At 39.6% G+C, this 12,689-nt stretch overlaps 1 protein-coding gene across 5 annotated transcripts in view; it reads left to right on the top strand.

Annotated features, from left to right (window-relative positions):
• Positions 1-12,689, top strand: part of spop (speckle type BTB/POZ protein) — a 122,446-nt gene that overhangs the window by 72,930 nt on the left and 36,827 nt on the right. For all 5 annotated transcript variants that reach the window (XM_067969028.1, XM_067969029.1, XM_067969027.1 and 2 more), the window contains 2 exons: positions 4,393-4,544; positions 8,049-8,176. In XM_067969028.1, the coding sequence (XP_067825129.1) occupies positions 4,393-4,544; positions 8,049-8,176 (280 nt within the window). The remainder of the gene's footprint in view (positions 1-4,392; positions 4,545-8,048; positions 8,177-12,689) is intronic.

Raw genomic sequence — 12,689 nt, forward strand, 5'->3', positions numbered from 1 at the left:
ATAGAGGTCTTTAAGATTCTGAAAGGGTTTGATAGGGTAGATGTAGAGAAGATGTTTCCACTTGCAGGGGAGACCAGGACTAGGGGCTATAAATATAAGGTAGTCACTAATAAATCCAATAGGGAATTCAGGAGAAATTTCTTCACCCAGAGAGTGGTCAGAATGTGGAACTCGCTACCACAAGGAATAGCTGAGGCGATCAGCATAGATGCACTTAATGGGAAGCTAGATAAATGCATGAGGGAGAAAGGAATAGAAGGATATGTTGATGGAGTTAAATGAAGGAGGGTGGGAGGAGACTCGTGTGGAGCATAAACAACGGCATGGACCATTTGGGCCAAATTGCCTGTTTCTGTGCTGTACGTTCTATGTAATTCTATGTAGCTGTTGAAAATTGAAACCAGCAAGCTGGAAAGCATGAATACAGAAGTATTGAAATTAAAAATGCTTCCCATCAGTGAATTGGTGATTAGGTTGAGATTTTTCTTGATGCAGCCTGACCTATGAGATATCAGTTTTGGGATTCTGAGCAGTATCCAAACATGGCAGGAAAAACAGCCACTGGATCAGTGTCTGAATACACTCTAGTTATGTTATTGCTGACCAATGATGGTGCTGATTTGGAACGGTGTATTTGAAAGAGAGCAGATTGCCTTCTTCAATGCAATCTCCCTAGAGTGAAAATGATTCCACATTCTCCCTTTCCCTCTTCCCTCTACGGAAAATGGAATAAATATACAATAAAACAGAAAACGCTGGAAAGAGAAAAAGATGGATTAATGTTTTGGGCGTAGAGCCTTTGTCAGAACTGTAACCTGAGACAACCCATCCTTTCTCTTTCCAAATGTTAATGGACTTGCTGTGCATTTTCAATATTTTCTGTTTATTTCAGATTTCCAGTAATTGCAGTTTTGTCTTTTCCTCTTTTTAGAAATTTACAATATGATTGAGTGGTGTGCCTTTTTTTTTGAGCAAGAAGAATGAACCCTCAGAACTCCCAACTTTTTAAATTAAAAGAATTGGTCTAGCACATCCCTAACCCATTTGTTGTCGCCTTGATGCTTTCTCTGGGTCAGATTTACTACTGTGTTCAAAACAATCACTTTCCATAGAAAATAGGAGCAAGAGTAGACCATTCGGCCCTTTGGGCCTGCTCCGCCATTCAAACTGATCATGGCTGATCATCTAACTCAGTACCCTGTTCCTGCTTTTTCTCATATCCCTTGATCCCTTTAGCATTAAGAAATATATCCATCTCCTTGAATACATCTAATGACTTGGCCACCACTGCCTTCTGTGGTAGAGAATTCCACAGGTTCACCACCCTCTGAGTGAAGAAATTTCTCCTTATCTCGGTTCTAAATGGCATACCCCGTATCCTGAGACTGTGACCCCTGGTTCTGGACTCCCCAGCCATCGGGAACATCCTGCATCTAGTCTGTCTAGTCCTGTTAGAATTTTATATGTTTCGATGAGATCACCTCTCATTCTTCTAAACTCTAGTGAATATAGGCCTAGTCTCTCCTCATACGTCAGTCCTGCCATCCCTGGAATCAGTCTGGTAAACCTTCGTTGCACTCCCTCCATGGCAAGGATATCTTTCCTGAGATAAGGAGACCAAAACTGCTCACAATACTTCTGATGTGATCTCACCAAGGCCCCATACAACTGCAGTAAGACATCTCTGCTCCTGTACTCAAATCCTCTTGCAATGAAGGCCAACATACCATTCGCCTTCCTAACTGCTTGCTGCACCTGAATGCTCGCTTTCAGCGACTGGTGTACAAGGACACCCAGGTCTCATTGCACCTCCCCTTTTCCCAATCTGTCACCATTCAGAAAATCTGCCTTTCTGTTTTTACAACCAAAGTGGATAACCTCACATTTATCCAAGTTTTACTGCATCTGCCATGTTCTTGCCCACTCACCCAACTTGTCTAAATCATGTTGGAGCCTCTTTGCATCCTCCTCACAGCTCACATTCCACCCCAGCTTTGTGTCGTCTGCAAACTTGGAAATGTTACATTTAGTTCCCTCATCCAAATCATTGATATATATTGTGAATAGCTGGGGCCCAAGCACTGATCCCTGCGGTACCCCACTAGTCACTGCCTGCCACCTGGAAAAGGACCCGTTTATTCCTACCCTCTGTTTCCTGTCTGTCAACCAATTCTCAATCCATGCCAGTATATTCCCCCCAATCCCAAGTGCTTTAATTTTGCACACTAACCTCTTGTGTGTGACCTTATCAAAAGCCTTCTGCAAATCCAAATACACCACATCCACTGGTTCTCCCCTATCTATTCTTCTAGTTACATCCTCAAAAAACTCCAGTAGATTTGTTAAGCATGATTTCCCTTTCATAAACCCTTGCTGACTTTGTCCAATCCCGTTAATGCCTTCCAAGTGTTCTGTTATCATCTTTTATAATAGACTCTAGCATTTTTCCCACTACTGATGTTAGGCTAACTGGTCTGTAATTCCCTGTTTTTGCTCTCCCTCCTTTTTTAAATAGTGGGGTTACATTTGCCACCCTCCAATCTGTAGGAACTGTTCCAGAGTCTATAGAATTTTGGAAGATGATCTCCAGTGCATCCACTATTTCCATGGCCACTTCCTTTAGTACTCTGGGATGTAGATTATCAGGCCCTGGGGATTTGTCAGCCTTTAGCCCCTTTCCACTCTCCCATATGCTACTTGAAATGCAGAGCCAATATGCAGGTGAATAAAAATGCACAGATGTGGTTCCCTTAGGCTGGAGAGCCTAAGTAAGTGCCCTTAGTAGGTTAGTGGTAGTTGCTGCTTAAATAATGGCAGGGCAGGGGTAAAGGGAGAAATTGACATGTTGGATGTGTAAGTATGTTATTAGTGATTCTTTGCTGTTAAAAGCCAAACTGCCTCCCTAATCTTGATGGGGAAAAGTATTTGCATTCATTTGACATGACCAGTACCATGATACCTTGACTTAGAGATTATCTTCAGTCATTGGATTGTTTGTAGACATGATCTGTTACCTACAGTGAGGTAATTTTAAAAATTTATTAATGCAACATTTAATTCCAAGCAGTTAAAGGATCTGATAAAGCTGCAAGAATTTCCAAGTGGACCACTAACTAATTAGCAGAAACTGGAGTAATTATATTGTAACATCATCTAATTGTCTTCATGAGCCTATTAAGTGGAAAACTAATTTGATACAAATGTACTTAGACCTCAACACTTATTTTATAAGAATTTCCAACTGTTCTATTCAACATGCCAACGGTTTAACACTGTTCAATAAAACTATAAAAGCTCACCACACTGAAGTCCTAAAGCTTTTCAAGTTGCTCCACTGCACTGTAGACAGATAAATGTTTCTGAGAATTTTAGCTGTATTACCGAACCTGCTTTATTAACATTTCACTTTAAGATGGCTACAAATTTACACGGTGATATGAGTATCCTTCAGTTTGTTTAATATAAGTTTTAGCAATGTTCATACTTCCTGCCAACAGAAGTGACTACTCAAGGGCAAGTGGAGGCACATAGAACGGTATTGTGAGCCATTCTGTTTTCATGGCATTAAAGTGCTTACCAAATTTTTTTATTTTAAGTTATTAGTTACTTGGCAAACAAGATTTTTTTTTTCTTTGAATTCACTCATTAAACTTTTCACTTGCTAGAAAAATAACAATAGCATATGAATACTTAAAAGCAATATAATCTACTTTGTAATAGATGGTGAACTAGAGCAGGGTCGGGGAGGTGGTGAAATGAGTAGTAATGGGCAGAAAAATAATTGGCATTAAGGCTTAGAGCTGCGTGGATAAACTGGATAAAAATGCTCACAAAAGAGGAGAGTTGCTGCGCTTTTCAGTTCGCCTGAGCTGGAAAGCAACTTGCCTCATGCAAATTGATGAAATGTTCCCACATCTCCAAGTGCTGCACGATAATTACAGGGAAATGGTAAGTATGACAAATTCATTGTAAAATGCTATAAATTATAAGTCGAGGAGAGGAGGGAATTGGAGGCATTCTGAATATTTTAGACATAGTAACGTTTGTTGGCTTGTCTTCTCTTTATTTTAGTAGCAGTTCTGGGGGTAGGTGTGGAATTCAAATGGTTTGGAAAGTGTAGTTAAAAGGTGGTTGATAAGTCATGGCCTGAAGTGTACAGCACAGCAATTGTTGAACATTAGCATTATTGAGAATGTGAGAGAGACCATCCTTTTTAAAAATGAGCTGTACTTTCATATACAGTAACTAAATTTAGTTATGGTAAAGTCATGCGGAAGAGAAAAAAATGGGACAGGCCAATCCTGCATCTAAATGCTCTTTTAATTTTTTTTAGCCTGTATGTGATTCATTCATTTTCTTTTTAACATATTTCATTTTTTATGTATATTTAAGGTGCCTCCGAGTGAACCCTAAGGGTTTAGATGAGGAAAGTAAAGATTACCTATCACTCTACCTGCTGCTAGTCAGCTGTCCAAAAAGTGAAGTCAGAGCAAAATTTAAATTCTCCATTCTGAACGCAAAAGGTGAAGAAACTAAGGCAATGGGTAAGTGAAGTGACAGTATACTTCAGATACAGGCTCAGCATTTAAATGCAGTTCTATTCAGTTGTGCAAACTGGTCTAAAGGAACATCTATTTATGACCAATGTTTCCCCTCCCCCGTCTTTTTCTCCCCTCTCCCACCCCACCCCCCTCCACCCCCAGTCACTTCAAAAAAAACAACTCTTGGCTGCAAACTGGAAATTTGGGATTCTCCAGATTACCTTTTACTTGAGGCTTGTGTCCTTGCTAAAGCAGGTTTGCCAAAAATTGCTTTAGCGGCCCTTGTCAGATCTACAATTTGTTATAGAGTAATGTATTATTTTTTAATAAGGGCATTTTATATTAAATTTGGAATTCACTTTCTCTGATCAGACTTGATTGCTTTGAATAAACTTCTTATCCAGGGATTGTTTTCGTATTAGTATGTGCATCTACTATCAGCAGAAAAATATACTCCTCCCCTCTTCCCACCCCCACCCCCGCCGCCAAATAAGAAATGGCTTTCTGACATCAACTGATTTGCTTCCTTTTTGAAAATAGATTTACCGAAATCATGCATTTGTGTCCAAGTTAACACACTATGTCACTTGAGACCTGGAAGTTTCAGCAAATACACAGTGCTCACAACTGCAATAAAAAGCCACAGCACTCCATTAGCCTTCGCTCTGTAATAGCATGAAAATTGCTGAGCCAGGAAATGTGGCTCTAGCTGAAGTTTACATTAATGAGGAATCCTGCTTAAATTCAGTCAGGAGAAGAAATCACTGGCTGTATAATGATTCTGCTGTTGGCAGCAATGTTTTACAGTCTCCTTTAATAAAAATTGTAGAGAAAAACCAGCTCTACAAGAATTAGCCCAGTTTGACTAGGCTTCCAATTTCAGTTGCTATGTTGGGGATGTAGCTGAAAGTTTGGTACTCCCTGTAGCCTCATCCTGGTTCTGTATTGTGTGAGATATGGCAAAGACTCTGGTCAATACCAAGTCTGCTACCGCACTGACAAAGGCACCCGCTAAATGCTACAGGACCAGCCAAACTGAGGGTGGGCTACCTCAACCTTTTTGAGTTTAAATATAAAGATTAGAAGGAAGGTTAGAGAAAGGGGTCCTCATCTGTTGTAAGAGATGGAAGCTAAGCTGAAAAGAAATGTAGCATTTTTGTTCTTTGCAGCATGTCCACACATACTTTTCTACGTATTCATCCCATTTGGATTACATTAAAAATTATTTTCAGAACTACCCATCAAGAGGTTGAGATCTTGAGTATTGCTCACTTTTATTTTACTTCAAGAGGAGGAAAGCTTGCATCCCAGTAATTTAAAAACATAACAAAAGAAATCCAGTCCTCATGAGAGCAAAAGAATCACCCAATTTGATTCTCTGTCAGGCTGTCTCCTACTGGGAGAGTGGAAGGGCTGGACCATGAAAGTTTCGTGGTTGGCTTGCACGCAATGAGGTTACAGTGGACAAGTTGCACTCTGGAACAACTCATTTTCACAGGATGCTTTGTCTCGTGAGCTATCGGTGCTTGACAAAAATTGCACAATTGAACCGTTCAAGTGATTGGCAATCCTCAGAGTCAAACAGCTCTAACCCTTTAATAGAAAATGCTGGAAAATATAATGTGGATCTGTCACTATCTGAGAAAGGAAAAGACAGTTAACATTTTAGGTGGAGAACTAATAATAAAAAAAAATCTTCACCCTAAACATTAATTTGTCTTTTCTCACATGGTGAAGGACCTGTTGTAAATCTCCAATATTTCTATTATTTTGTTTCCAACACTTTCCTATTTGTGAGTGAGAACCAGTTGTCATTTGAGCTATCAGGCAATCACATTTTAAAATCATGACATTTTAAGCGAAATTCAATGTTGAATGATAACTCATTCTTGTATGGAGAGTCTACCCACTTTACTCATCCCCAGAGATTTCACATCTCCATACAGTATCATGATATAGTAGTGTTCTTGTATGCATTATTGATGCATTCAACAGCCAGCTTTGTTTAACATGCTGTTACTGCAGCTTAATCACTAGACATTCACCCCTGAATAAAGTATCCTCTGTTTTTACACTGTGCACAAGGTTTGCATTAACTTCATTCCTTTAATACTATAACACAGCTGTAAGTACTCCATTGAGGCCTTTGTCTTGGGTCTCTCATTGTTTTAAAAAAAAATGCATAATGTCTTTTATGCAGTGCACAGTGGTCAAAATCTCTTTAACAAGACTGAAACTTTCACTTTTTCTCTCCCTCGCTTCCACGGTATTAATTTTTGTATTACCTATGGAAAGATTGATGAATTCTTACATTATTAAGGTGAGAGTTGTTAGGACTGGAAAATTGAATACTTTGATTTGGGCACATAATATGGACATCAAGCTCTCCCAGCTCTAGCATAGCTCTTATAGAAGTAGAATAAACCTCTTTACTCTGTTTCAGTAATGAACCTTAGTTTTGCTTTACAAGTAGACCTCTTCCTTCATCAGTCTTAATACTTTTCATTTTCTACTTCAGCCATGTTGTTGTCTCTCTTGGTATCAATTAATGCCGAAATAGTGGCAGTTTTGCACTGAGTCCATGCTCACTAGGGACTGGATTGATACTGCTTCAGTTGATTTCACATAGGACCTTTAAAGCCTGTGGCAAAAGTGACTTTCATCCTATTGCTTTGGACTGGACTTGAAACCAGGTTCCAGAAGTGAAAGGCCTTTGTGTTAACTCGTGGTACCTCTCAGTTCCTGATTCTTTACAAAGCTAATATTCATTGATAATTTGCTATATTTAAGCAAAAAACCATCAGCTGGAAGCATTACAACACTCTGAAACATGACCATTTTGATTACCACAAAGATTTAAATATTTAACTTACAGGATTACTTTCATATTTAACCTGCAAATTTTGGTAGGACAGCTCAGATATTAACAAAGATTTTGTTAAACTCTTACTTGGAAAATAAGGTTGTAGCATTTAACAAGCTGCTCCAAGAGTAGATGTTAATTCATATAGCTGAGTTTAAAAAAAAAACTAGACATTTTAAAAATTAAATTTGGTATTTATATCACTACATCGGTGTCCTTTCGCGATGTTACCGTATATTTGTGGTAGCTTTTTAGCTGAATTTTTCTTTGTCAATCAGATACAAAGTAGGCCCACGTTGAGAGTTTTTAGAGGTGGGTTCACTGATGCATGGAAATTATAATTTGACCCATTTAAATATTTAATGTTAAAGGCCACACTTGAATTCTGTCAGCTTCATAGTGCAATAAGCTGATGTCTTTTGAGTGTGCCCATTTTTTCATCAGCTAGAATCCATGTATATAATGTCTTGTATCATGTGACCAAACCCGGGTACAGGATATTACCCAGGTGGCTAAAACTGTTCTGCTGAAATCCAAGTTGATAGATGTAAATAGTAGAAGATTGCCAGTTTCTTTCTAGGATTGATCTACTTTGCAGTGTTACAACTTGAGCTAAGCAGAATGGATCTAATTTTGTTTTGCAGAGAGCCAACGAGCATATCGGTTTGTGCAAGGAAAAGACTGGGGTTTCAAGAAATTTATTCGAAGGGATTTCCTACTAGATGAGGCCAATGGACTTCTTCCTGATGACAAACTCACATTGTTCTGTGAAGTAAGTTCTTAACATGACGTAGACTGTTCTAAGATGTTTGCTGCATTATAGAGACATCTAGCAAAATTAGTTGCATGGAATAACAGACTGGTAACAAAGTGCTGTTGTTGAGAGATGAATGAGAAAGTAGTACTGGTCTCTTAGGTTGATGTACTTTGAGAAGTGCAGATCATACTGCTGTAAGTTATTGCATACAATAATGGTGGTAAAGATCTTAATTGGTTATTATGAATTACTGTCTGTTCATTCCCTGTAAAGAATTATTTAACGATTGTGCTTTTTACTTTCTTCTGGCTCTAATCAATTTGTGATTGATATCTACTTTGAGCCACTCTGCTATATTGGAGCCCATGCCTTTTTCAGATGGTTTGGTGAGTTGCTGAAAGAGGTGACTGGAGGGTCTTCAGATAAATTCTATGCAGAGTGTACATCTCTCTCTTGGAACTGTAGAAGAAGAATTGTGTTATGGTCGATTTTGCTCTTTCAGGATCTTAAATTACAAGCTGATCAGTCTTGGAAAATTGCATCAAAATTCAGTTATGTTCCCAAATATTCTATATTATACTGAATTATGCAAGCATATGCCTTGGATAAACCTAACTGATAACGTACATGATAGAATATTGAATAATTGTGCGTAACATTGGCATCAATTAACCAAGGAGATTAGATGTGGTAAATCATGAGATTATGTATGAAGCAGTTTCTGAACATCATCTGAATGCCTAAGATTAAATTACTATATTGTACTCACTGCCGTATATTTTTCTTAATAAAGTATATTAAACTCCCTAATTTAAATAGCAGCACAAGCTATATCTGGGCTGTATAGGTTCACTATTTCAGGAACTATTGTGACTTTATTGCAGCAGAATAATGATGTCATGATTTTCACAGAATGGTATATTAAAAAAAACTAATTTGCAGTTGTGGCACAAAAATAGAAGGAAATTAAGAGCTTGGTGTATATTATAAATCAAAACTGCCAAGCCCAATTACATGCTAGATACGCCAACTGTTCTTTTATTGATTTGTAGAATTAAATTTAGATTTTTTTTGTGCTTTACGCTCTAGTAGTGTTTTTTTGTTAGCTAACAGGTGTATGTGTAGCTGTTGTAATTAACCCTTGACTTCGAACCCGTATTAAATTTTACAACTGATAGAGCTCAAGGGTAACACATGAACTGCACTGAGTCTGATCTTTAGTCCTTAAGTTTTTAATGCCTCAGATCTTAGCTGCATTCTAAAATTCAGGTATCTTCAAGCCTGTAGATGTCCCTGTTCCCATTACAATCTGTTGGGGTACTTCAGATTTAATTGCGTCCATGCATGTTTTTTTAAAATTTATTCATGGGATTTGGGCGTCGCTGGAAAGGCCAGCATTTATTGCCCATCCCTCATGGCCCTTGAGAAGATGGTGGTGAGCTGCCTACTTGAACCGCTGCAGTCCGTGTGGTGAAGGTACTCCCACAGTGCTGTTAGGTAGGGAGTTCCAGGATTTTAACCCAGCGACAATGAAGGAACGGCAATATCTTTCCAAGTCGGGATGGTGTGTGACTTGGAGAGGAATGTGCGGGTGGTCTTGTTCCCGTGTGCCTGCTGCCCTTGTCCTTCTAGGTGGTAGAGGTCATGGGTTTGGGAGGTGCTGTCGAAGAAGCCTTGGTGAGTTGCTGCAGTGCATCCTGTGGATGGTACACACTGCAGCCACGGTGCACCGGTGGTGAAGGGAGTGAATGTTTAGGGTGGTGGATGCGGTGCCAATCAAGTAGGCTGCTTTGTCCTGGATGGTGTCGAGCTTCCTGAGTGTTGTTGGAGCTGCACTTATCCAGGCAAGTGGAGAGTATTCCATCACACTCCTGATTTGTGTCTTGTAGATGGGGGAAAGGCTTTGGGGAGTCAGAAGTTAAGTCACTCGCCGCAGAATACCCAGCCTCTGATCTGCTCTTGTAGCCACAGTATTTATGTAGCTGGTCCAGTTAAGTTTCTGGTTAATGGTGGCCCCCAGGATGTTGATGGTGGGGGATTCGGCAACGGTAATACAGTTAAATGTCAAGGAGAGGTGGTTAGAGTCTCTCTTGTTGGAGTTGGTCATTGCCTGGCATTTGCCTGGCGCAAATGTTGCTTGCCACTTATGAGCCGAAGCCTGGATGTTGTCCAGGTCTTGCTGCATGCGGGCACGGACTGCTTCATTATCTGAGGGGTTGCGAATGGAACTGAGCACTCTGCAATCATCAGTGAGCATTCCCATTTCTGACCTTATAATGGAGGGAAGGTCATTGATGAAGCAGCTGAAGATGGTTGGGCCTAGGACACTGCCCCGAGGAACTCCTGCAGCAATGTCCTGGGGCTGAGTTGATTGGCCTCCAACAACCACTACCATCTTCCTTTGTGCTAGGTATGACTCCAGCCACTGGAGAGTTTTCCCCCTGATTCTCATTGACTTTAATTTTACTAGGGCTCCTTGATGCCACACTCTATCAAATGCTGCCTTGATGTCAAGGGCAGTCACTCTCACCTCACCTCTGGAATTCAGCTCTTTTGTCCATGTTTGGACCAAGGCTGTAATGAGGTCTGGAGCTGAGTGGTCCAGCAACTCTAGATCTTTGAGAAGTCCACAATTGGCTGAACGTAGATGTTGTTCATAGCCAGTTTTTGCAATATTTGTGCTTTGAATACAGAAAGTATTGAATAGGTAGAACCTGTTTAGTCACAGTGCTGCCTTGAGCTTGCTCTGAAGTGTAAAGTCAGCAGGTTTTCAGCTACTCTCACAGTGACATTGGTTTGTTCAATGGGATTTCTAGTAGAAAGGGCATATTGATATCAATGTTAATATCACATGCAGGCTGGTAAACTCTTACTAGTCTCACTGGAGGCTGGTTAAGCTAGCTATTTGGTAAGATCATCCTTATCAAGCTCTGTTCCTGATCTTTCTTAACCAGCAATGAATTGGATGTGGTGCTATTCAGTTTGATCTGTATTTGTCTTTGTGGCAACATTGTAGCTAAATAGTGGTGGATAGGTGTAATGGATGGGGTTAATGTCCAGATTCATTCAGTAATATTGGTCCGGGTCTTTTTTAATTCTCTCTTTACTGATGCTTATGACTTGAAGTACTTTCATCTCAGTTCCTTGTGGCTTTTTTGTTTTGTGATGGGGAATGTTAAGCTACCCAATTTGGCTTTTAGAGCACAAAATTGCAGAAATGAGGGAAGACTGGAGTGGGAAGTTCTGAAAATGGTTTAAACAATTGAAGTGATCATTGTCTAAATCCTTAGTGAAAGTGTAGAGCAGCAGTAAATGCAGAGGCCCAGTTCAATAGTTTTATATTTCAAAGCAAGTATTATGGATTGACAAATTCATTTGTGTACTGTTGGCCAATTGACCCAGCTGTAATGGTGAATTATGACCTTGGCAGCCTGCTGGTACATTGCCCTTTGACCTTTTCAGAATTTAGTCTGAATCTAACGCACAAAGGGTATGAAAGCTTCTCTTTGGCTTAGAGTCAAGACCGCAATTTTCAAAATGCCCTTGAATGTTGGAGTAAATTGGCAGTTGTGGAAAATGTAATTTTGTTCTAATTGGCAGGGGATGGTGAGTTGGTATGAAGTAGGAATTGAGGCGTTATCAGGGAAATATAGGGCTGAAATGTATCTGGTGTGGAACTTCTTGAGTATCACAAAGTGGGAAAATACTTTAGTTTTGCAGAGTTCTCATCACTCAGTCTGAGCAGACAAGCAAAAGAAAGAAAATAGCTTTGTTTGAGCTCTGGATATAGTAGTGGAGCACCAGTGCAAAAATAACTGATTCAAAAATTTAGGGATCAATCTGTCTAGTACAGTATTAAAAGATTTGGTCAGAATTGTACTGCTTTATCAACCTTAACTGAAATGACAACTGCTATGATCGTCAAGTTATCTGTAAAGGAAGCTCTAAGAATCATTTTTGGTCTAAAAACTACTTGTGTGTGGAATTTTAAGTGGTTTACTGTTGACAGTGCTCATCATTTACACTATTCCCACCATATGTTGTTTGCCCGCTTCCACAATAGACACAGGTGCTGCAGCACTCTTTTGGTATAATTCCAGTGAATGTGGCCTGTAAAGAGATCCCTCAAGGTGTCTTTATTCTATAAATCTAATAACCACAGAGATTAAGGGGGCATCTAGTGGTCCCCACAGGTAATAGTTGGAGCTTCCAGCTGCCACCTGTTTAAATTCTTCACTGTTTATATTCAAAAGGTATCACGTACATGGCGTCCACGTTAAAATAGACTCATACTTAGTAGAATGCTAAATCTTAACACAATTTTAGTGTAGAATTTGATTATATCAGTGTGTTTTAAATACAGTATGTGGCTGATTGAAAACCTGTTTTGGGGGCTCCACCGATGGCCTTTTCAATACATGAGCCATACACACTTGAATGTCTCAGACTCTGCTGACTTAGCTGATCTGTAGCCCATTATAGTTGGGCTTTGCACCCTAGATTTGGGATAGGAAAGTTGGCCACGATT

Source organism: Heptranchias perlo, chromosome 30, assembly GCF_035084215.1.
Source record: "Heptranchias perlo isolate sHepPer1 chromosome 30, sHepPer1.hap1, whole genome shotgun sequence".
Lineage (NCBI taxonomy): Eukaryota > Metazoa > Chordata > Chondrichthyes > Hexanchiformes > Hexanchidae > Heptranchias > Heptranchias perlo.